Source organism: Ictalurus furcatus, chromosome 21, assembly GCF_023375685.1.
Source record: "Ictalurus furcatus strain D&B chromosome 21, Billie_1.0, whole genome shotgun sequence".
In the NCBI taxonomy this organism is placed as follows: Eukaryota; Metazoa; Chordata; class Actinopteri; order Siluriformes; family Ictaluridae; genus Ictalurus; species Ictalurus furcatus.
In genome coordinates this window covers 2,807,160-2,833,352 of record NC_071275.1, presented here as the reverse complement: position 1 = coordinate 2,833,352, position 26,193 = coordinate 2,807,160, and the positions used below count along the sequence as shown (strand labels likewise).

The 26,193-nt window shown below is 39.2% G+C and overlaps 1 protein-coding gene across 2 annotated transcripts in view; it reads right to left on the bottom strand.

The window, feature by feature from the left end:
• Nucleotides 1–360: 360 nt before the first annotated feature.
• The window catches only part of timeless (timeless circadian clock), a 30,328-nt gene continuing 4,495 nt past the window's right edge, over nt 361–26,193 (bottom strand). For both annotated transcript variants that reach the window (XM_053653062.1, XM_053653063.1), the window contains exons 4-30: nt 26,023–26,137; nt 25,872–25,934; nt 25,528–25,629; nt 24,704–24,859; nt 23,163–23,296; nt 22,829–22,916; nt 21,918–22,094; nt 21,154–21,371; nt 20,950–21,053; nt 20,382–20,551; nt 18,788–18,910; nt 17,085–17,236; nt 15,599–15,696; nt 15,205–15,328; nt 14,641–14,842; nt 13,773–13,912; nt 13,235–13,320; nt 11,368–11,488; nt 10,702–10,784; nt 9,969–10,117; nt 9,625–9,853; nt 9,457–9,525; nt 9,068–9,186; nt 7,322–7,565; nt 7,122–7,167; nt 4,517–4,593; nt 361–1,678 (exon numbers count right to left, since the gene is read on the bottom strand). In XM_053653062.1, the coding sequence (XP_053509037.1) occupies nt 1,551–1,678; nt 4,517–4,593; nt 7,122–7,167; nt 7,322–7,565; nt 9,068–9,186; nt 9,457–9,525; nt 9,625–9,853; nt 9,969–10,117; nt 10,702–10,784; nt 11,368–11,488; nt 13,235–13,320; nt 13,773–13,912; nt 14,641–14,842; nt 15,205–15,328; nt 15,599–15,696; nt 17,085–17,236; nt 18,788–18,910; nt 20,382–20,551; nt 20,950–21,053; nt 21,154–21,371; nt 21,918–22,094; nt 22,829–22,916; nt 23,163–23,296; nt 24,704–24,859; nt 25,528–25,629; nt 25,872–25,934; nt 26,023–26,137 (3,517 nt within the window). In that variant the 3' untranslated portion in view covers nt 361–1,550. The remainder of the gene's footprint in view (nt 1,679–4,516; nt 4,594–7,121; nt 7,168–7,321; nt 7,566–9,067; nt 9,187–9,456; nt 9,526–9,624; nt 9,854–9,968; nt 10,118–10,701; nt 10,785–11,367; nt 11,489–13,234; nt 13,321–13,772; nt 13,913–14,640; nt 14,843–15,204; nt 15,329–15,598; nt 15,697–17,084; nt 17,237–18,787; nt 18,911–20,381; nt 20,552–20,949; nt 21,054–21,153; nt 21,372–21,917; nt 22,095–22,828; nt 22,917–23,162; nt 23,297–24,703; nt 24,860–25,527; nt 25,630–25,871; nt 25,935–26,022; nt 26,138–26,193) is intronic.

The following is a 26,193-nucleotide window of genomic DNA, read 5'->3' as shown; positions in this document are numbered from 1 at the left end:
CGCCGCTGCATCCACAGATACTAGTTAAGGCTTTACTATGCAAAGCAGAATACAATTCAATTCAGTTTAATTTGTATAGCGCTTTTAACAATGGGTATCGTCCCAAAGCAGCTTTACAGAAATATATAAATTCAGGATATAGATTTTAAATGTATGAATTTATCCCTAATGAGCAGGCCAGAGGTGATGGTGGCAAGGAAAAGCTCCGTCAGATGCTATGAGGAAGAAACCTGAAAAGGAACCAGACTCAAAAGGGTACCCATCTTCATCTGGGTGACAGCGGATAGCGTGATTAAAAATAAATCCCTTCTCTAAACGTGCTAATACTACATAGTCAAATAGTGCAACCGTGCAACCAGGAAAATTCATTACAGTTTACATGAAGTCTGTTTTGTTGAACTTCTCCACTGTTCACTGATGGAGGCTTGAGTGCAAAACGGTGGGTGCTAGCATGACCTGCCTGCAGTCCTGACCTGTCTCTGATTTAGAATGTGTGGCACATTATGAAGCGCAAAATAAGGCAATGAAGGCAGTACAGTTGTGCAGCTGAAGAAATACATAATGGATAAATGGGGGAAAATTCCTCTTGCTAAACTTAAACTCTGTCATTTTGTTTGTTGTTAAATGTGTGTGCTGTGGTGGATAGTAGTATAACTTTTTTTTCTGCATTATTTCTGCTAACTTAGCGAACTGTAAAGCGGTCAAGACCTGACTGGACCTCAGAACATCTGTCAGCCAATCCGAATCGAGAATTCAGCAGCGCTGTGGTGTAATATTTACTTAAATCAAACTTTATTCAATAGGTACAGACCTTAGCATAATCTATCCCCCAGTGACTGAACACAATCTGAAAACAAGTACTAAAGATAAGATCTCCAACACTATAACCATTTTTATAGCCAACACCAAACCAGGGACAGGTATCTATTGCATCACTGAATCTATCACTCAGAGTGAGAATTATTGAGGATGTGCAATCAAGCCAAGGATGTAGAATAAGTGCTATTTGGATGACATTCATGTATTAAATTTTAACGCTTATGGAAGTCCAGATAGGACATATGCATGTGTTAAGGCTAGAACGTGGAGCTCAAATGTGGGCCACAAACATTTCAAAATTCTGAAATTAAGACACCATCAAGAATCCTAAATTATTACAGTATTCTATATTCTAGAAACAATTTTAAATGTACAAAACCTGCACTTCCAAACAGCTTGCAGATATTCTCAGCAAAGCAAAAAAATCCGTATATCTGGATGTTTCCTTCAGACAACGCCTTCCTTTCAAGGAGCAGTATCTAAATCAGGTTTGTGTGAAGATAACCAAGCTGTTTACATCTGCAGCATCAGGACCACGGCTTTGCTTTACTCCAGACCTAATACCTGACTGTAGCTCACAAACAAAAGTTGTTTATGTGAAACAAAAAGTTGTTCAAATATATTTAAAAGTGGACTGTAATAGGAAATGGTAGAGTCATTGTGTTTGTTGGAGTTGGGGTGTGTGTCGGGGGATGGAGGTTAGGGGAGTGGTTGGTCCAAATTCGCAGCTTCTAGTCATCATCCTCATCATCACTCAGCACCCTGTGGCGCCTTCGCTTGGCAGGAGCAGAGCGAGTTTCCTCGTCCGAGTGATTGCCTCCCTCGGTTTCAACGTTCGTTCTAGAAGGAGAGGCCTCACCTACAAAACAACAAAAGAATAGCAGTTATATGACCAGGGCAACTTTCACAATTCAGGATGATTTCTTGCTTTTATGGCCAAAAGTATGTGCCCTCCCCTCCTAATTACTGAGTAAAGGTGCTTCAGCCACACCCATTGCTAACAGGTGCATAAAATCAAGCAGAGCTGGACCGCTGAGTGCCGAAACACCTAGCGCATAAAAATAGATTTTCCTCTGTTGCATCACTCACTACAGAGTTACAAACTGACCCTGGAAGCAGCATTAACAAAAGAAATGTATGTTGAGAGCTTCAAGAAACGTGTTCCATGGACAAGCAGCTGCACACAAGCCTAAGATTACTATCTGCAATGCCAAGCCTCAGCTGGAGTGGTGTAAAGCCCGCCACCACTGCACTCTGTAGCAGTGGAAATGTTCTCTGGAGTGATGAATCATGCTTCACTAGCTGGGTTTGACAGATACCAGGAGAACTCTACCTAGCGGAATGCACAGTGCCAACAGTAAAGGTTTGTGGAGGAGGGATAACGCTCTGGGGCTGTTTTGCAGGGTTTGGTCTAGGCCCCTTAGTTCCAGTGAAGGGTAAGGTTAATACTACAGAATACACAGACATTTTAGACTGTATGCTTCCAACCTTGTAGCAACAGTTTGGGGAAGGCCCTTTCCTGTTCCAGCATGACAATACCCATGTATACAAATCGAGGACCATAAAGACATGGTTTGATGAGTCTGGTTTGGAGGAACTCCAGTGGCGTGCACAGAACCCTGACCTCAACCCCAGCGAACATGTTCGGGATGATTCGAAATTCTATTGCAAATTAGGCCTTCATGCCAACAACAGTGTCTCAATTTATTATTCATTTATTGATCTTTTAATGCCATGCCAGCATCACTGGATATTTTCATGGCAAGATCAAGTTAGGTAAAGCAGAGCATTTGAGTAATTCTTACAAGAGTGTCTCAACGTCACAGCAGACATCACAAATGCTCTTTTGTTTGAATAGGCACAAATTCCCACAGCCACACTCCAAAATCTTGTAAAAACCCTTACCAGAAGAGTGGAGGCTGTGATAGCCACAAAGGGGGGTTGGGGGCAACTCCATATCAATCCACATGGTTTTGGAATGGGATGTTCAACAAACTCATATACAGCCACGGGGAAAAGAACTGTCACCCTGCTTCACTTCTGCTTTTATTTAACATATTTATCATAAAAATTGTGTGGTCCTCACCAATAGTGTTAATTTTGTTAACGAAAACTCTTTCCCCCCATGACTAAGACAAGACTGACTGGATGGCACCAGAGTCATTAAACACTAACTGTGACTATATCAACAGGCAATATCATTGACGGAAAAAGACGAGACTAAAATGTCGTTTAAAAAATAAAAGGAGATAAAATGATAGGTTTATTTTCTTCTAAATTGCAACCCAAATGTCCTGTTCAATGGATGGCATGAGCGGCTGTTTCCTTTCCTGTGCTGCGCATGGCATATCAGGACTAAGCAACACATTGGGGAGTACATTTCCAACTCGAGTTTGTATTGGCTAGACTCATGGCCTCAATTTCAAGGGGGGGACAACGTTCCAGTTTGAACTGGTTACACTATGTTCGGAAAATGAGAGTTTCTATCTTTTATCCACGCGAAAGCCTCCGAAAGAGAGTTTCCGCACATAAGCGCAGAAGGGATATTCTGTGTGTGGCTGAACAATGTTGACTTTCCTGATTAACCAAAATACCTACATACTGCATCCAATGGGAACACTTCTCCATCAGCTGTCATTGATGCAGATTCTCAAGCCACGATGGGCTTTTACTGTACCACTTTCATTTTTTTATTGCACTGACACAGGCTGCCACTTATTTTTGTTGAAAGTCAAAAAAAGGCAAGAAAGAGAGAGAAGAGTTTGAAGTGGAGAGTTGAAAAAAAAAAAAAAACTATATTAAATAACTTTGGACCAGCTGATTAAAAAAAGCCAGGAGCGAGAGGGCAGAGGGTCGTGATATGGAAGATAAGGGCAAATGAAGAGTGTTTATTTTGTGCCACGCATAATTCATGTGTTTGTTCATTGACCTTTCATGTGTGTCTTGATAATCAAGAAAGCCTTGTTTGGAGGAGAAATGAAACAAGTATAATGTTATTATATAGTATAGAGGTATTTCTATTTGTGTGTTTACATTTATACATATTTAGTATTTTGGACCAAAGTGGAGGTGACTGCTCATCACAGCACCATGTTTGGTGAAAACCTCATACCAACTGTGAAGCAAGGTGATGGAGTGGGGGTGATTTGGGCTTGTTTTACAGCCTCAGGAGCTGGGAAACATGCAGTCTATGACTACGTTTACATGGACAACAATAATCTAATCATTGAACTTATTCTGAATAAGACAATACTGTGATTAAGGTGTTTACACGAGTTACGTTTAGAATACTCCTTTCATGTTCCTGTTTAACGTTATAGAACATAGATCGATTAACAGCACGTCATTACATCACTGCGCCACGCCGTCCGACGTTCCCTCCAGAATTTCACGTATCGACATACAGTTCATCTTCGTTATGGTACCGTTTCATTTTTTATTTTACGAAAGCTTCAGGTGCGGTTAATTATTTGTCATGCTGTACCTGCAAATAGACGACTGAGATTTTTTGGTACAGCCAACTGCACTATGCATGCTCATATCATCATTTAGTGTCAGGGGTGGCTACCTGCTAAAGAACTGCCAGAAAACAATGTCATATTAAATCAAAATAATGCAAGTGCAAAAGTAAGAATTTGTCATGGTTTGAAAGCTAATGGAAAGACAGTATGTTGGATTTTGAAATATTTTAAAGTACCTCTCTCATCATCATCATCGTCATCACTGTCCAACACACGACTCCTCTTCCCTGAGGTTTTACCTTCAACAGCAGCACTAGGACACAGAAAGGGCTTGTTATCCAGACTGGATGCAAAAAATGATGCAAAAAGCAAAGTTAATGAATATATCACCGATTGTGGTGGTGGTACGAAATGAATGTTCTCTCCAAAATGAAGAGGAAAGGTCATATATCGTTCTTCTCCCCCCCCCCCCCCAAAAAAAAACACACACACACAAAAAAAAAACCCCAAAGACAATCATGGTGACTAGTAGGAAGAATGGTCAGTTGGAGAGACTGTTTTGAACAGCAAGGGCACAGTAGAGCAAGCAGAAACAGACAGGAATCCTGGGAGTGAGACTGAGGAAAATACAGAGTTTTGTGCCAAGACCCTCTAGTGTCATAAAGCGTACATAGTTGAGCCTTACATTGAGCCTTTTTTTGAGCTCTTCAAACTGTGCAAAGTAGCTGTTTCAGTTAGTACCGCTTCTTGTGAGTGGAGTTTTTCTGCACTAAAACCTGGACTCTCTCAGGTCCACTACGGCAGAGGCTATGCGCAATTCGGGTTTACTAAATAGTGTGTCCAGAAGGGCAAAATCATTGAACCTAGATGAATTTGTTGGTCTGTTTGTAAGTAAGCATAAAAACTTTAGCATACAGTTGATTTAACAGAAGCTCAGTCTAAATCTGGAAGAAGAAAAAAAAACCCCTGAATAAATAACAAGAAGTCTTGAATGGTGATGATTTGTTGATCTGTTTGTATAAAACATGAGAAAATTGTAGAGTACAGAATATAATGGAAGATGTAACTGAAAAACAAAACTGCTCAAATCTGATATTTTGACATATCTAATTTCAGGCCAGATGTTCTGCAGTCAGCAACATGAAACTGGACTTTCAAGTTTGTGGCTTCAAATCAGATTTCTGAACATGTTTTTTTCTCCCCTCCATTTACTGCAAAACCCTCCCTGATGTTAAATGCAGAAAAAACTAAAACAACATGGACCAGCACGACAGCAGTTCATCGAAGGATCCGGGTCTGGAACAATGAAGGACATGACCCATCTCCTTTATTTGTTAAAAAACTATTTTCTTTTTGATATTCTTGCCTGGTGAATATATTCAGAGCCATTAACAGAAAACAATTCATGGGGGAATTTTTTTTTTTTTTTTTTTTTAAATCAGCATATTGCTAGGAAACCAGCTGATATTTGTCATCTCTGCATTGTACTTGCTGTACAGATGTCTGGGTTGTTGCAGTGACAATATACGTGGATATGCCATGTGAGTGTAGCGCAAAGCAAATCAGATTTGGTCAATTTGCACTGCAATGCAAGATTGGTCCTGGTATGTGCAAAATAGGTACCGTCCTTAATAATGAACTTGAGAGTACAAACCGAGCGCATTATATGTGAACAGCTCGTCCTTTTCTTGATGGCAAAATATACCGTGCAATTTACACTCCCCGTCCAATTTATTATGAACACCTGCACATTCACACAGTTATCTAATCAGCCAATCGTGTGGCAGCAGTGCAATGCAAAAATCATGCAAATACAGGTCAAGAGCTCTACATAAAACACCAGAATTAAGTAAAAGTGTGATCTCTGTGTCTTTGATTGTGGCATGGTATGTTGGTTTGATTTCATAAACTACTGATCTGGGATTTTCACACACAGCAGTCTCTGACGTTTACACGGAATGGTGCGAAAAAAAACAAACCCATTACGTGAGCGACACTTCTGTGGGTGGAAATGCCTTGTTGATAAAAGAGGTCAGAGGAAAATGGCCCAATTGGCTTGAGCTGCCAGGAAGGATAAAGGAAGTATAACTCATAAGCATGCTTTACAACCGTGGTGAGCAGATAATCCTCTCAGCACGCACAAAACATCTAACCTAGAGGTGGATGGGCTACAACACCAGAACAACACATCAGGTTCCACTCCTAGCAGTCAAGAACAGGAATCTGACGCCATCATGGGCGCAGGTTCATCAAAACCGAACAGTTGAAGATTAGAAAAGAAAAAAAATTGAATCACCTGATCTTTTTCCAGTCTTCATCTGTATAGTGTTTGTGAGTCTGTGCCCATGATAGCTTCAGATTCTTGTTCTCCAGGTTCTTGAAACTCTACAGATTGTTGCATGTGAATTTCCCAGGAGATCTGCAGTTTATGAAATACTCAAACCAACCCTTCTGGTACAAAAATCCATGCCATGATCAAAGCCACAGATCACAGTTTTCCCCCCATTCTGATGTTTGAGGTGAACATTAACAGAAGCTCTTGACCTGTATCTGGAGGATTTTTTTTTTTTTTTGCAGATACTGCCACATTGCTGCTGAAACATGACTGGCTGATTAGATGATTGTATGAATGTGCAGGTGTACAGGTGTTCCTAATAAAGTAGATGGTCAGTGTAATTTCCTATTTCACATAACTCTGATTTTAGTAAACCATTCTGATTGTATACATTGCTTATTATACTTAATTACTTGCTTAAAGTGAAAACAGGCTTTTATGGAATCCTTTATTAAAACTGTGTGGAAAATTGGCGGCATATTATTAAGGGATATAAGAGGATCTACCTTTGTGTTCCGCTTTCAGAAGTGGCATCCACATCAGAAGAATCTTCTGAAAAAGGAGAGAAATACACAGTTAAATTAAACACTATAGACAAGATTCTATTAATATCAACGTTAAAGCTCAAAGTTACCACGACTTGCATGACTACAAAAGAAATAAATAAGCAAATAAATCATCTAAAAAGCCTACAATCATGAATTACTTTCTGTGTCTTCAGAGCAGCGTTTCCTCTGGCGAGCCAGCAGCAGGGCTCGGAGTGCCTGAGCTCTGAACTCCTGGGAGTCATGGCCTTCATCATCATTCTGCACCAATTCAGGGTTCACAGTCATCCCTACTTCAGTTTCCTCTTGAACTTTGACCTCGCTTTCCTCTGCCTGGTCGAGAGACGCCGCAAATGACCGTAGCTGATAGATGCTCACAGTTGCAGGAATCCTCCAGAAAGACTCCTGGTCATTGAAGTACACAAAGAACACACACACCATAATATCTGGACCAGGGAATTTCAGCATAGTTAATAACTACAGCTATAACTGTGTAAATGATCCAGGATCAAGTCAGTCTGATATAATACCATAAATGGAAAAAAGTATTCAGAACTGATTCAGTTTCAGATGTTTTCTTAAAGTCACACCATAAGCTTTCCTTACTAGGTTAGTGGCTATATTATCTTCATAGCTCCAGTGCAAAACTAACAAAGCAGACACACACATGCAAATGGAGCATGTGTGTGTACAAGACATGTTTCACGATTCAATTACAGTCCCCTCCAAAAGTACTGGGATTTCAATGTCAGTTCCTGTGTTTTTGTTATACATTAAAGACATTTGGGTTTGAGATCAAAAGATGGATACGAGACGATATCAGAATTTCAGCTGTCATTTCCCGATATTTCACATCCACCCCTCCTTGTTGCTATCATCATGAGTCAGATCATCAATAAAGATTATTGAGCCTGTTCCAGGAGCTATGCAAGCCCAAGCCATGACACTACCGCCAGAGTGCTTGATCAATAAGCTCGTATGTTTTGGATCATGACCAGATCCTTTCTTTTTCCATTTGGTAGGGGTTAATTTTTGTTCCAGAACTTTTGTGGCTCATCTTTGTATTTCTTTTTGTGAGTCTCCAAGGCTTCTTCAAACGGTGGATTGTGATAACTTCACATCTGCTGCTGTTTTCCTTGGACAACCTGTTCGATGTCTGGTTGTTAATACATCAGTGGTTTCTTTCTTTTTCAGGAAATTCCAAATTGTTGTACTGATTATGCCCGAGGGATGGGTGATATCTTATCATTTGAGATACACCGGTAGAAACTCTTCCCACAATAAGAATTTTCTTCCCGTGATAATAACGATAAAGCCTAGTTGATGACGTATTTGTATGCGACGGTCTGCGACCCATTCGCAGCTCACGTGCAGAGAGAAAACAAGTATAGCGGAAGGCGGACATGAAGCTGAGAAGGAGTTTATCGCTAAAAGAGGAGCGACCTCTACAATCTGGAACTGGTTTGGTTACAGAAAATCAGTTTTACTTTTAGATCAATGTTTGTAATTCTGAGGCTCTCAAGATCACAGCAATCCCTTGTAGCTACAAACAGTGGTGACTGGTTTATATTTTATATCGTCACTGATATCGTTATTGCAATAAATCAATAAATACCAGAAAATATAGTGATATAGATTTAAGTCCATATCGCCCATCACTACTAAGCCCAATGCTGGTGCAATGGCTCTGATTGATTTCCCCTCTTTTTCTCAGCTTCAAAATGGCTTGCTTTTCTCATATAGGCAGCTCTTTGGTCTTCATGTTGTTTTATCACTTTTAACAAAAAATGCTTCACAGGCAAAACCCAGAAATTAAAGCTATAAGACGTTGATGGTAAACAACAAATTTCCTCAAGTGTTTTGCACCTCAAACTAACAGTCAAATCCTAATTAAAATCTTGTTTAACCTGTTCATCAGCTGGCGCACGTATGCCAACTTTGCGAAGAAGCCTTTGAAATTTTTTGTCCTCCATTGCATCTTCGTTCTCCTCTGTCAGAGGAACCAGTGCCACAGGGTGAGAAACACCTGAGGAAAATTACAAGATCCACAAGCAAAATATCACACGTCTAGACACAACACAGACAAAAATGAAATCGAACATAATTTAAAAACAAATACCCATTTGCTTGATTACTCTCTCATTTTTTTCCATTTGTGATAATGAATTTTGGCTCTATAATTTTCTGCTTCTTTTGTCATGTGTTTTTGTGTTCTTAGAGGAAAGTAACAAAACACACACTTAAAATTTACTGACTGATGAACTGATGTATTATTTATATCTTAATTTATAATTACCGTCTTCTTCCCGATCATCTGCTGCTCTGTTCAGGCAGTTCTGAAGCCATAAGACCGCCCCTGCCATACCTGTTACCAGTGAAAAACACCAGAGTGTAAATCAAACTGTCATGATGACTAAATTTACTTATTAGAAACAGTTCCTTTTTTCTCATTATTGGTATTCACCTTCCCTCCGCAAGCTCTGAGCCACAGATCCCACACTGATGTTTTTTTCCACAATACTCTCTCGCCTATTGACTTTCCTTTCTCGGACAGGTCTAATCTCTTCTTTTTCTCCATCATCATCATCATCATCATCATCATCATCTTCCTCCAATTCATCTTCTTCCTCATCCCTGTGAATCATATCATCTCTGGGTTCTCCACTCAGGTCGGCAAAAAAGTCCTCCTCAGTCTGTCATAATGATAAGAACACATTAAACTTATATAGAAGCTTGTTAAGGTCAAGGATACTGGTGGACAAGGAGAAACATGGATCAATATAAAAAATTATTTAGTTTGGATTCTACCGTTCCCCGACTTTTCCCAGCAGTACTGCGGCGTCGTTTCTTATACAGATCTTTGCGCTCAGAAACCAGGCCCATGCTGATGATTTTATCCACGACTCGTGCTCTGGAGCGTTTAGCAGTCAGGTGCTTCAGTATATTTCCCAGCACATCTACAGAAATCACAGAGTAATTCAGAGAAAGTCACTTGTAAGCTACCAAAATTGTATAGTTGTGTCAACGTTGAAACGCGCACCTTTATTCCAATGGTTCCCCAATGGTTCACTTTATTCCAAAGCCATGCTAGGTGTTGGACTTTTCTTTAGTTTTTCATTGGAACTAATTTAGCTAATAATGCAATGGCATGTGTAAATCTTAACACTAGTCACAAATAAAGTTAAGTCATTTCAAACAGGCTAACAAAAGAAATTGATTCCAGATTCAATATTTAACTCCTTTTGACATTCTTTTGTGAAAGAATATTTCCGTTTTACAGACAGCAGTGTGTCACAGTGTCAGAAACCAGATAATCAAGTCTGAGAGATTGAATAACTTCAAAAAGAGGCTTGAGGGTGATTTAGCCATGCGGTTACCACAACGCTAAACTGGTACCTGAAAGCTCTCCTTATCTGTGAGCAACATTATCCTCGGACCACCAGTGCAAAACTAAATTACAATTAGACTCGGACGCTAATCTACTGGCTAATATGGGTTAACTGATTTAGCTTAGTGGAAACACTAAGAGTTCATAACTTGCCATCGGAGTCTTTGTATTCCTCAAAGAGCATCTGCAGCTCCTGTTCCTGCTCCTCAGTCCAGAGCACAATATGAGTACCTTTTCTTTAGAAAAGACAAGAGAGAAAGAGGTTCATCAAGGCCACCCAGGCACAGAGTCATCATTTTAATGAATTGTCTTCAGTGAAAACACAGCGTTTATGCAATCAACTCTATTTTGAAGAAGACTGACCGATCTTTTCGTTGAGTGCAATTAAATTTATGTACTGCACTTCATAACATGACATTCATAGAAGCAGCAATGAACTGAGAAAAAGTAAGGATAAAGTAAGTTGTCTACACATTAGGGGCGGCTGTGACTCAGGTGGTAGAGCGGATTGTCCACTAATCGTTGGTTTGGCGGTTCGATTCCCGGCCCACATGATACCGAAGTGACCTTGGGCAAGACACTGAACCCCAAGTTGCTCCTGAGTAAGTGACCTTCTGTGTTTTGTCAAACACAAGCATGCTCAGTAAAAATAGTACTATCAAATCAACCTCACTGCAATGTTGGAACTGAACCTGGTAGTAGATGCAGCCATGTGTACGGTCACATAATAATGCATCAGGTTGTCTGCGGTAGTTTGTTCAAAATTACACAGAGATTTTATTTTATTCTGTCAGAGTAAGCTAGTCAACGCCCAAATACCTGACTTTCTTCAGGTCTTTTACGCTGTCCACCAAACCCATAGCCACCATCTGGATCATAACCTGTCGTCTGGTGCGTTCTGTGCTGAGCAATGGCAGAAGGGTCTCCACAATGTCAGGAACTGATGTATAAACACAGAAACAAAAAAGACCCAATAGTAAAACAGTCATTGATGCGGATTTTAATGATCTACAAATTCTGAAAATGAATAGTGTTAGAAACAGTGTTAGTGACAGTCTTACTATGAAACACTTGTAAAAACAAGTCTTTTTAATAACCCTATAACTCTACATTAGACCCAGTCAATATAAATATCCGTTATAGTACTAAACTCGCAAACAGAAGTAAATTTAAAACAGTCTTTTCTCACAAAATTACTTTCTACAAGGGAACAGCACCCCCTAGCAGCCTACTGTATGTTTGCTTATATAAAATAGCATCACATTTATACAGTTACAATCAAAATTATTCAGCCCCCATTGCAAATCAGGGTTATTGTCAAAATGTACAGACTTTCAGCTGTTTGCAATGAACAAATTAAACAAAAGCAATTGAAATAGTTCAACACAACGAATGCTTCAAGTGGTTTCCGCAAATTCAACTGAAAATACAACTTATAATGATTTCTCCAGTCTCAAAATTATTCAACCCCTTCATGGCAAGCATCTTTAGTATTTAGTAGAGCGTCCTTTTACTGTTATGACCTTCTGCAAACGAGATGCATAGCCAGACACCAGCTTCCTGAGGAATCTTACACCGTTCCTCATGAGCAATGGCCTCCAGTTCAGTAATATTCAAGGGTTCTTCAAACCGCCTTCTTCAAATCCCACCTGAGATTTTCTATGAGGTTTAAGTCAGGTGACTGTGATGGCCCTGTAGAATCTTCCAGAACTTTCTGCAACCAAGCCTTGGTGGAATTTGAGGTATACTTGGGATCATCGTCCTGTTGGAAGGTCCAATGACGCCCAAGCTTCAGCTTCCTCACAGACGTCATGATGTTTTCTCCTACGATTTCCTGATACTTCAATGAATCCATCTCACCTTCCACATGCTACAGGTTTCCAGTGCCAGAGGATGGAAAGCAGCCCCAGAGCATCACTGAGCCACCACCATGCTCGACTGTGGACAGAGTGTTCTTTCTTCATCCTTCTTCCTCCAGACATACCGCTGATCCATCGTGCCGAAAAGTTCCACAGAACAGAATCCCAAAACTTCTGTGGTTTATTTATATGATTTTGAGCCGACTTTTCTGGTTCTTTTGGGTCAGTAGTGGTGCACGTCTTGGTGTTCTGGCATGGAAACCTTCTGCGTTTAGTACACGCCTTACTGCGCTCACTGAAACCTCAGGGTCACTGAAACCACCAAGTCTTGCTGCAGGTCTTTTGTAGTCACTCGAGGGATTTTCACAACCTGCTTTCTCAGAAATCTGCTTGCAGCCGTTGATAGCTTCCTTTTTCTGCCCCTTCCAGGTATTTCACATATTTTCTACCCCTAGCCAGTTCAGTTATTTCATGTGTTCCAGCTCAAGCACACCCGGTGCAACTAATGAAGCCCTTGATTGAGACAACACCTGTTTTGCATATTTGTGCTGTTGTGAGGGATTCCATTGAGGGGTTTTAATAATTTGAGACTGGAGAAATCATTATAAGTTGTATTTTCAGTTGAATTTTGGGGAAACCACTTCTAGCATTCGTTGTGTTGAACTATTTCAATTGCTTTTGTTCGATTTGTTCATTGCAAACAGCTGAAAGTCTGTCAAATTTGACAATAACCCTGATTTGCAATGGGGGTTGAGTAATTTTGATTGCAACTATAAATGCCATTTTAGATAAGCATTATTGGCATACACAAGCAAAAGCAGTCTCACCTCCAGAATCCTTGTATTCTTCATATACCCGTTGAAGCTCCTCTTCCTCCTCTGATGTCCATTTGGCATTTTTCTTAGCACCATTGCTGATATAAGAAGAAAACAAAACAGCTATATTTCTCACATTCAAGGAGAACACGCAGAAGGAGATAATTTAATACAACATTGCTTGAATTCTTACTTTACGAAGTAGTAAGATATATAAAGGAATACAAATGCCAAAAAAAGAGTCTGAATAAAGTTCAGACTACTTTTTGATAATTAGCATAAGCATTCAACAAAATGTTTGTGTGTCATAAAATAGCATTTGCAAACATTGTAAAAAGAAACTAGCTTTTTCAGGTGGCAATAACAGCTTGAGAGATCATTCGCAAAGACTCTTGACTTGACAAATTATGCTAAGAAACAAAGTTTGACTATTACAGGCAAAAATGACAGATAGTTGGTTTGGTCTATCTTTAAGCCTCCACAGAGTAAAGATTTATGAAGGTACAGTTTGTATACTGATGAGGACACGCGCATAAAAACACACACTCACTCATCTTCACTGTAGCCCTCAGTCATCTGTCTCACAGTGCCAACGTTCTTCCAGAAAAGTAGTTCGATGAAGGCTTTGCTGTTCTGGGCAGCGAGAGAGAAGAACCGGTTCACAACATACTTGGCAAAAGTAACCAGCTCCTGTCAGAATGAAGAGAAAACAGAGAAGAGAGACATTAAAAGACATTTCTTCTTATTATTATTACCATTTCACAAAGTATAATTCTGGATTCAGCAGCTCCCCATCAGCTGGCCCCATGATTTAAAATAATATTCAGACCTTTAAAGTATTTTACCATAATTTTAAGGACTACACGACAATTATTTGCCCTCTAGCAGGTACTGTGACTTATATTATACAAAATGATGTATACAGTTTATGCATTAGGCTAATTCTAATATACTCTTTTGTTGCCTTGTTGATAGGCCAGTTAGAGTAGGGTTAGCTTTGCGTTCACAATAATCCCACAGTGAAAACTAGTGTCAGTGTTTAGACATAATCACAACACAAACCTTATTAAATGAATGATAAGCTTCTAGTGTTAAACACTATTTCCAAAAACATTACTGCAGTTTATACAAGAAATCTGTATATTGACTGATTTTTGCTAGGCAGACCGAACTTCAGTGGTTAAGTGGTTACTAGGCTACTAATCAGGTACAGGGCTAGAAAGTCATAACTTCAAATCCTGGCACGACCAAAGCTGCTACTGTTAGGCCCTTGAGCAAGACCCTTAACACTTTGGATCCTGTCTAAATTGCAAGTTGCTTTGGATAAAGCCGAATAAGGTAAATGTAAACAATGTTATTGTAACGGTGTAAAATATGATCATGACTAGGCGTTTCGAGAGTGGATTTTGGTAAACCACCTTATAGGCTGAGGCAGCAGGGTCAGTGAAGATTTTATTGAAGAGGTGGAAGACAGAAAGCTGGAAAAGCAAAGCATCCATCTTCAGGTCCACAGCAACACGGTAAAGCATGCGGGCAATGCAGTGGTTGGTATGTGGTGTGTTTGTTGAGTACGAGCGCAGCAACACCAAATACGGCCGAACAATGTTTGGGTTTGCAAACCTGGTGAGGAAAAAAAAACAAAAGGCCTTTCTCAATTCACACTATTATTATTATTATGACAGTTATAAACAAGTTATGAGCAAGTGTAGAACTGCAGTTCCATTATGTAAGTGTTATACTGAATAAACTGCCTGAAAGTGAAATAATAACTTGACTATTGCTCTTCTAAAAGCCAAACAGTAATTCGCTTTGTATGGAAATGAATGTCATGGAATCAATAAGCACACCAAAAATTCACATCTGGTGCTTAAAAGCAGAGAGGAGTTTCCCGTTATGCATGGTCCTTTAGGAAAAAAAAAAGTCCAAAAAAAAGAGGAAAACTGGTGACTGAGAACATTAATTCTGAGTGCCTCTGCACTTACCGCCTGATAAAATCCAAAAAGTTGAACTCCGTTTCAGACACACGCACAGTCTCCAGTTCTTCTTCCTCGTCTAGTTCTTCCCCTTCCTCATCCTCGTCTACTGCAGGTTCTACCTGCGCTGGTCCTGAATAACAAAGGAACACACACACACACACATACTCAGCAGGCTTAATACAGAATACATTATAATTCTGAATAAAATTTTTTTTTTTTTCAACTTAGTAAGGTTAGAGCCGGTTACTGTTTATGTCCCAGATCAAATACATAATTAATTTCACAATCTGCATACTTTTCTATTCACACTTTTCAGGAACTTTTACTAGACCATTCTGTCTATTCTCACTGCACTGACTGATATGAAATGACGAAACAGGCGATTTAGAGATTAACTTACTAGGAAGTTCAGCGAAGAGAATCTGCTTCAGAAGATCAAGCTCTTCTTCAGGTTCCACCTCAAGAGAACCAAACACGTCTCCCTCTGGCCACACCTCGCTAAAAAAAGAGGAGTAAGGGGGTGACGGAGGTATTCAGAGGGCAATACACAAATAGAGAACTTGAGTATGGGAGAAATGTGACAATCAAGGAGTAGGTTTAAATGGACAATAAATGCATAAATTAGTCCAGTTTTTCTTTAGCCCCGAATAATTCTCCACTTGGAGTGGCTTTGTCACTATGTAACTGAGCGTCAATAAAAGAAGACGGCGGTGTTGTAATTTTATATCTTCATTGAACAGAGGCGAGACCAGGCTTACAGGAATATACGTGGAAATACTCGCGTCTTATTGGCTGGCGGGTCTCTATTCTGCCAAACGCTAGCTCACACAGTCAGACAAGTATGAGGGAAAAGTAGATATACATCGATTTTTTTTTACATTTTCTTTTCCAGTAAATGGGTTGAAACTGAAACACTAACCTCCCCTCATGCTGAGCAGGAAAACAAGGTGAGTAAATGTCTGAGTTCCAGTTACATGAACATGATATGAGCAGAGCTTAAGGACAGATAATGTAATTTGCATGGCTGTGCAGCAGCTAAACCCACACACTGATAGATTAGTTGTGCCTCCCCTTGACTAGCCTAATCTCGTATGAGATAGCCAAAAAGTTTTAAATTTTTTCAGTCTGGTAGTCCTGCAAACAGTGATAACACGCCGAGGTAATTTTAATGATAAATCCAACTTTTTGTCCAATTTTCACATTTTTAAGTAATTAGCAGTCACACGCAAGGAAAAAAACTGCATGGAAAAAGTCTATTTAGAAGCACATTTTTACAAAAGCTTTTTGATGGAGAAGGATCTGGGCTCAGCCCCGCATGGTTAACAGTCCAGATAACACCCCTGCTTAAATTAACCGAATTTAATTTAATAAAATTAAATATATTCATAAAATTAATAAAAGCCATAGCCTGTAACAGAATGTTATCCACAAATATCAATTATTATCTCTACTACTGTAATTGAGGCATTAATTCAAGCAATGTATTAAGTAAGTATACTACAGAGAGCAGGATTCGAGTGAACTTTGCTTTAACGGTGAGTGTGAGCGGTACACAGGAGTGCTGCGTTTGCTTGGACCGTGAGCGACTGAGCGGAGCACACACGGATAGAGAGGAATAACTGAGCGGAGTGTCAAACCGTTCCGCTCACATGCTCTTTTAATGTACAAAACTCTACAGTCTCTTTATACTGTGCTGATAAACTGACTGAAGAGGAAAGATAATGTGATGCAGAATTACATCTGACTTCTGCATTTTGAATATGGAGTCACTTTCGGTGCATGTGTTGACTTCGGAAAATCCAAAATTCACCATTTGTGAATATCGGGTAAATGGAACATTTTCTGTAATGATTTAATGATGTCATTTATATAGTGGCATGCTTTACCGTGCAGCTCGCAATAACCCAAGTGCTTCCGGACCAGTGCGGGCGAGCAAAGCGTCTTGAATACGGATCATGGCTTCGGTCCGCTGCTCACTAACAGGAACCTCAGAAGTAGCATCAAAGGGCACAGCACCCTCTCGCAGAGTTTCTGATAACTGCAACGGGATTATAGGTTCATTTTTAAATTGAATCCGTTATATAATTTAATATTTAGGCATGCAGAATTTACTCAGAAATTCATCCTGTGCTGATAGAAAGAAAATCATTTGAATGTGTGTGTGTGTGTGTGTGTGTGTGTGTATATTTTTCAAATAAGTCCTAGGAGTCATTGTAGTTGCAGTCAATTGTGTTATTGTCTAGAAGACCAAGTTGGAAATCAAGTCTGATGTCGCATGGCACTGCTTGTCATGGTCACAAAATCATTTCATGACCTCAGTATTATAGTTCTATCTGGGTGGAGAAATGATTTGAGATACTGACATTTCAGCTAGCAGAGCTCTATAATCCTGAAATGTATATTTACAGATCTACAAGGTTCACACTTTAAGGTTACTTCAAATTTACAAAATCGAAAGTGTGAAACATTTAGAAAGTGGATTTTTGAACACTGGACAAATACCATTAAAACCCTCACTATTCTGTAAGATCAAATACAGTTTGGTTTTATAAGGTTCTGTCTGACTGTTTCGTATTCTTATCTCTTTACTTCTAATAAATGGTATAGCTGAATAGAGAAAGATTCATGTCCTATTAAGACCACATTATAATCATATAGGCTTTTCAATAAGTTTTATTTTTCTCATTGTATTCTCTAAAATCTATCCCTTTTTAAAAGCTGAAGTTGTTCCTACACAAAATATTTTATGTTGAAATTTCATTTAACAACATTACAAATACAGCAGAACATACAATTCATGTTTCAATGCAAACACACACACAAAAAAAGTCTTAAAAGTCTGCTAACTGACCTTCAATCTGCTACACCTCCTTTTATTAAGCACATCACATATGAGTAATATTTAATGCTGATGTTATCCACAGCATTAGCTTTTTTCCTGTACCTAAGACATGCCAGAACATGTGTACATGATTGAGCACAGTAGACCTGTACGGTACACATGTTGTACACTTGCTGTTTCGCTCTTATGGAAAATATATTATATAAGGTAAAAGTTACCTTCTCCTCCAGCATGCCATAAAGAGGCTTTAAGTCTGTTCCTTTTCTGTCAGAGTGTAAATAGAACGTGGATACTGAACGGACAAGGCCACCTATGTTGTATTTCTCACATGTTCATCCTGCATGATCATTGGCTGGATAGAAGATAAGAACTTTATAAAACCAAGTTTGCCTGCAAATTTGGAGAATTTTTAATGAAACGAAATAAATCAATATCCCCCAATATCCACTTTTTCTTTTTTTACCAAAATGCCAGAAACCTAGAATACTGATGCCACTATTTCTCTGAAAACAGGTCAAGGTGAGAAGCCTCAACAGTATTCCAAGACGGTGGGCCATCTTGTAATTGCAACACTTGAAATTTCTAGCACATAAATTCATACAGGTTAACAGCCCTGATATGCGCATGAAATAGAAGAAACACAGAGAGGAATCAGCAAATCATGGCCTTTTATGACATTCATTTAAATACAAACCTGTACACTCTACTTCAACACTTAAAAAAAGAAGCAAAGCTTAAAAGACATACCTGAAAGCCAGAGGCCCTGAGCTCCTGAGACACGATTTGCCATGTTTCCTCCAATGCTTCTGGAGTATTCTGTACCTGCGCATTTGAATTCTTTTTCTTCTTTCTCCTTTTTGTCTTCTTTTTCTGAGAGTGAGAGAGAACAAACAGAATATGAGTAACTGCAACAAGTACGTTTTTACTAGGGGTAGTGATACATTTTTCACTATGCAAATTTTTTTTTTTTTTAAAAATCGGGGAAATGTGCAATTGACAGTTGAAATCAGCATTCTATTAATTATGCATACAATGCAGTTGCACCGTTTGAACACCGGACGTCCCAATCTGCACACGGAGTTTAAATATTTACAGAGCACACTGGTCACATGATTGTATTCTTTCGCAGAAAGCCTGTGAGATCTGCACTTGTGAAATCCATTAGCCCAACAGTTCCGGATGAAAATGACCAACACGCATTGTATATGTTATACAGTTTCACGACCACACTATAACGGTTAATAAGAGCACTTCAAACCAGAGGACATGGAAATCTGCCATTTTAGATGACGTTGCAGCTCCATTTCTGCTGTGTCTTTCAAGATATAGAAAATACATGAGTCAGCTATAATAAAGGATGGCAGCTGATCAGCTTATTCAAAGAGGTAATTAAATGAATACATTCATCACAGGTATTTGACAGCACAGAAACACACAAACAGAAGCTATAACCCAGTATTCCCAGTATCAAAGGTGTTTTAATAGCAGTTTATAATACAAGAGAGTACATGATAAGAGAATTCCCATCAGCGCTCATTGTTTCAGTCAATCATTTTCCTCTGGCCAGAGACCTTGTTTATTCAATCAAAATCCAAATTAATTAATCAATTGATTTATTTATAAGATAGGGTGAACCTGTAGTACCTGTGAATCTTTTGTTTACAATACTAAAACTCGGTTCATAGCTATTTTTATTTAGCTAATCGTATACAGACAGAAATGCACATTGTTTTGCGCTGTTTTGATTCAGAAATGAAAACGGACATAATTTTTCCTTCATTCATATTTTGTTCAAAATGTTCGGAGAATCAGATCAAAATCACGAAGCCAGTATCGTGAGTACACCCATAGTGTTTGCAAATCCATTCATATGCATTGATAAATGCATCTGAGACAGCATAATGCATCTGGTAAAACCAATAAAAGATACACTGAAAGCGATCAACAAAATACAGCCATGATTCAGTACTGTGAAAATAGTTTTAAACTAAAAAATAAATAAATAAGAAAATCGCAAAGTGGACCCTTTTTTACTAGGACTGCCAAGAACATGGGCCACACCTCTTTCACAAAGACTGAGACACCGAAGCACAAAGGAACTCATCTGGGAACATTTTAAAAGTGTTGTATATACTAATACATATTAGTATTAAATTCCTCATGTTAACTAATTTCCAGGAGAGTAAGCTGAAATAAATATTCGTGTCTCAACCCAGCCCCTTTGAAATAAACCACAAAAGGCAGGTAAATATCCTCACTGTAAAATTTCCTGAATTGTCAATAGGACAGGGAGTTTTCCTACTGAGTTTTCCCCTGAATTTACCACCATCGTTGTGCTCACCTGCACAAGCAGATTGTTTCGGCCCTTGCAGAAACGCTCGAGCATTCGTAAAAACAGATGCGTCGATTCTACCAAATCACGAAGAAACGAGCACGGCTGCATTCTCTCATCAAACTTCCGCAAGAGGGTGAGGAAGATCTCCCTGAACTCCATCATGTAGAAGATATTACCTGTAAGCAGTGAAGGCAAGATTATTGGACACTCCAAAATAATATACTTCAATAAAATGGACTTATTTTTCCAGACTCCTCTACCACGCCTGCTGATACAACATTAAACCCAGCAATATGTTGCAAACAGAAATCAGCAGGACACACAGCTCTGGAGAAGAAATGCTGTGTATACTGATACTTTTGATATAAATTATTCATATTATACTTGTTTATGATAAAACTTATATCACCGGATGCAACATCCCTCTCCCCACAGGAAAGCAGAAATGCAGCTGAATCGGCTGATTTCCTTTAAGCGAGCCGTCATATGCGCCAGAGCAGCCAAGAGATGTAAAATATGCCCTCAAAGGGCTTTTAAAAGTCCTTAAAATATTTGAATATGTGAGGTTTCTTACTCTTGATAACATTAGCACTCTGGCGGATGTTCTCATCTTTAGAGCGATCCATTTCATTTACAGTTATCAAGAGTTCTTGGTAGGCCTTCAAAGCCAAATGCATCCTAAAAGATAAAAGAGATATATATTAATTATAAAGAAAATTCACCTCATTTATTTATATGATAAAAAGTGATGGAGCAGCAACAGAGTGCTCATTCTGACCTGCGAGACCATGATGTAGCCTCTTTGCGGTCAGTTAGCATCATCTCATAGTAGTTGGTGATGTTCTTCTCTATGAAGTGGAAGGTACGGATGGAGAGGGTCTCGGAGACGAGCTCGGGCCTGCAGCCATTTCCACGGTTAAAGGCCATGAAGAAGCTCAGAGCCCACAGGTAATACATCTCATCATGCTGCTGGCCCTGTTCACGAATTAATGACTCCTGGAAAAAAAATAAAATAAAAGAGGTACAAATGAAAAAGAAAGAGGAGACAAACCAGGAGAAAACAGTCAGAATCAAAAGGTGTCATCGAGAAATGTCCTTCTTAGGACAGGAGTCAAACAAACCAAAGGATAATCAACAGTCAGATTTAACACCCCCCACCCACACCCATAACAACCCTCAATTCTGCTGAATAAAAAATAAAATAATACACATACAGGTATAATAAAAAAAAATATGGCTATTAATGATTACCATTAGTCCCAACTTATGTGGGCTGAGTTTCCTAAAACCATTACAGCACAAAGATATTTACTAAATGGTACAGTGAGATTCACATTATACACTCCCTACCAGGTTAGATAATCTAAGCTTTATCATGCTTTTGGGAAACTGGGCTCTGAAGTGTTTAGTGACATTTTCTCCAGTCTATCATGCTTCATTAATCATTTTTCGTAGCAATGTTCTACTCCATTTGTTTCACTTCCGTACTTCCCGTCAAAACCAAAAAGAATGCAATTTTATTTGGATTGAAATGATGGCCACCTTGACAAGGTACATGAGTCTATTGTAGCAGTGCTCCAGGAAGTCTATGCAGAATTCACGCAGGAAGATCCGCACGTTCAGGACAGAGCGACGCTGGGTCTCAGTGTCTCGGGCCCTCTGTTTACGCTTGGGCACACGCCTCACGGCCTTCCCAGAGTCATGAGAATAGTTCTTGAACTGAGAGAGGAAAAAGGAAAACACTAGAGAAAATAATACCTGGTGATCCCCCCCGCTCACATCCTACACTCATTTTTGTTTCTCTTACAACCAAGTTTGTTAGTTAAAGACCGCAACTTTTAGAAATGACACACACAAAAAAAAACCTCAAACATTTTTATTTTAAATTGGGTTTCGTGTGTGCTGCTCCTTGTAAGTGTTCACATCAAAATGACAAAAAGTGAAGATAATTTCGCTGTACTCTATTTGTATATGTGGAAATAAAAGCTGCTAGTCTTCCCTTCTTTACTTATTTTAGTAAAGCAGAAATAATTTAAATTTAATAAAAGAAAATGAAATATATTCCAAGAACAAAATTCTTCATAGTTCAAAACTGCTCATACCCCAAGTCTCCTCCATTACACCCTTTATTATACAGAAGCCCTATTACTATGGGGAGAACATAACTACACTAAAAAGTAGTTGCAATGTACAACATGGAAGTAATACGGCTTTGAGTTTCACCTAAAATCCACAAATCATAACTGCAATAAGTAAATAAACCAATCCTACATACACTAAATAAATACAATAATAATGTACAATTAAAGCAAGTGTGTAATGAAGACATGTTTACACAATGATAAACTGGTAGTTATTAGCTATGTCTTACATGTCTTGGCTAGTAAACTACAGTTGGGAGCAAGAGCAATATTGTTTAAATTACTCCTTTATTTTTTATGTGATTTACTCACGTTGTGGAGTCCTTGGTGGAAAATGACATCATTCTCACCAATAGACTTTAATCCCTGGACCACATATGAGCCTCGAAAACGTGAGTGCCTGAGACGGAGAGAACATGACTCTTCATGAGCTTCATAAAAAAAAAAAAATTTATCATCAACATCAACAGACCGATGCTGTCTTCGATTTAGCTCACACGACTGCTTCCCAGAAGTTATGCGAGTTTGCGTAAATCCCACGTTGCTTACAATTTGAACATATAGGGCACTACATTGTCTGGAGAATCCATTATTTCAGTGCCTACGTGATGCAAAATATGATTTCATTCAAAACATCCTAATTTACCTAGTTCCTCTCTGTAGCGTGCGGCTCCGTTTCTCTGCCATCTCCTTCTGTCTGAGGGCTTCCAGCTCTTGTGTGTCTTTCTGTTTCTCCTGTGTGGATCGGCTCTGTCCTGCACTCACCAGCACCTCAGGAGTCTGCAGAGTGCAAAGGAGACACACAGAGGACAAACACTCAACAGCATTAAAATGTGGAATAGAACATGCAGTAAAAACTAAATATATTTAGAAAAGTTTCAAACTTCCTAAAGCATACATTCTTTGGTTCAGTAAAACAAAACAATCTTGGAACAGGACACAAAGATGGCACACTAAATCAGTGGTCGGGAACCTAGGCTCGCGAGCCATATATGGCTTGTTCAGTGATTGACTATGGCTCAACAGCAGGGGGGAAAAAAGAATTCAGGAAAGCTAATGTGTCAAACTCTACACATTACATCATTTTAAAATATTACATAATTCATAACAGCTGCCGGTTTGTGGTGTATACACCAACCTGCAGCACAACAAGCTCAAAAAGAATGGTGATTTCCTGGTCTAATTCATAAATCGGTTGAAAACTACATAAAGAAATAAAAGACGACCAGTATCGTTCTTTCCAGTCCGAACAGACGGACGAATTCGCATATTTGGAAGTTGCATTAAAGTGCACCTATTATGGTTTTCAAAACGTGCCTAGTTTTGTTTTAAAGGTCTCATACTATAGATTTACATGCATCTGAGATCAAAAAACACTTTAACGTGCTCATAATTTAAACTGCAGCATTACCTCTTCCCCCCCCAGTGTCACAAACGACTCGTTAAATGATCCATTCTAAACTCATCCTTTAAGAGAACATACTCTGCTCTGATTGGTCAGATGTCCCAGTCTGTTGTGATTGGTCAACTGCTGTCAGTGTGTGTCGAAAAGGAAACGCCCACTACTGTAACGAGTTCCAGCTCCGTCTCTTCGCGAGCAGCCGATGAAGACCAGAGGCGAGGTTTTTTGTTATAAACCTACGTAGGTTTGAACAGGAAGTAAGTCTGGAATCACTAACGCCTCGTTTCAGCTGTTCAGAATTGATTCCTTCTTTTAGGAGTCAATAACTCCCGTTTGTCGTGTCGTGTTTTTACATTCACATACAGTTCTATAATACATTACATGAAAGGTAACATCTGAAAAACCATAATAGGTGCACTTTAATGGTAAGTAGTGTTCAGTTTATTCTTTACTTACATACTGCATCTTGTGTTGATTTACCATTTGATTAAACTATCTTAACTGGTTAAATGACGTCCAAGTGCCACCTACAGGCTAATTAGGCGAAATGCAGGCAGTTAGGTCAGGAACCCGCAAACTGTCAAATGGCCTTTATTACATTACCACTTTTTATAATTATGCAACAATAGTAAAGATAACTATAATAATAGGAAGACATATGAAAACATAAAAAATATGTAACTTTTCTCTGGCTCTTTAAAGAAAAAAAATCATAACTTTTTTGGCTTTTATGGCTCTGGCAGCTGAAAAGGTTCCCGACTTCTGCCCTAAATCATTGGACATACCTGATCTCTAAACATGAGCGAGATGATCTCCAGCACATGCATGCTCCACTGCTGCTCACTCTGAGCGCTGGCCAGGAACTTCACCAAGTCATCCATACCGCTCATGTGGATCGCCCACAGCAGCTTATCATGTACACTGGCATCATCATCCACATTCTGTAGAGAATTAAGAAACAATCATTTAATGTGTTATAACTGGGATAATAAATGGGAACTGACTGTAATTTAGCAGAGATATAGGCAAACATTAAAGGTTTAATGTCAACGCATTGAAATAACAACGAAAGCTGGAATATACACTACAATGCCAAAAAGATGTGGACACCTGATCACTGAACATCTCTTTCCAAAACTACGAGCATTAATATGGACTTGGTCCCCCCTTTGGTTCTGAGAAGGCTTTCCACTAAATTTTGGAGTGTGGCTGTGGGTATTTGTGCTCAGTCATAAGAACACAAATGGTTGGGCAACTGATGTCTGTCAAGAAGTCTTGGCACAAAATTGGTGTTCTAATCCAGCTCAAAAGAGTTCAGTGGGGGTCACAGCCCTGTGCAGGCCACTTGAGTTCATCCACCCCAGCCTTGGTAAACTACATCTTCATGGAGCTCGCTTTGTGCACAGGGGGATTGTCACGCTGACAGTGAAGTAATGCTACAGCATACAGAGACATTCTGGACGATTGTGTGTTTCTAACAGTTTGAGGGAACGTCCATATATGGTTGTTGTAGTCAGGTATCTACAGAATTTTGGTCATATAGCATATATGCAGCCATATATAAACACACAACAGTTTCAAGAACAGGCCAAAACACATTAACTCTAACCTTTTCCTCATTGGGGTCAGCAGGGATGTGCAGCACATTCCTGACAAGCAGCAAAATCCTCTCAATCAGCAAGTTATCCTCCTCCTGCCTTTGTTCCCAATCCTGATAAAGCATGAAACAAGAGGAAAAAAGATATGAGATGGAGCAAGACATGGGTCACTATGGCTGTTTTCTCTTGTGCATTCAAAACCAGAAACTGGTCTACATTTTTCCACCAACAAACCAAACTCTTTTGCATTCATTCTGTATAAATTATATTTGGTTGATGGGAAATTTCTGATGCCTTCGACCTAGATGATTCCAGCACTGACTGGACATATTGGGTTCCATTCAGCAACACTCACCAGTTGCAGAAGGTTGTACAGCGTCTCACTCAGGACTGTAAACACTTTCTCATTGGCAAACGCCTAGAAGAAGAATAGATTAATAAATATTCATATCTACAAATATAAAATCACACTCTAATTCAGAGCTCTTGACTGAAATTGGTTTTACCTCCTTATATCCTTGTAGATAAGTCACCAGTTGGAGGAAATGGTGTCGGAAAGTGGCATCATTTGGGATTTTTCCAAAGCAGAGAAGTGCAGGCTGGGTCAAGTTCACCATGAGCCTGCAACCAAATGCAAGCAGGATTACATAAAAACTTTCTCAATAGGATAATCTGGT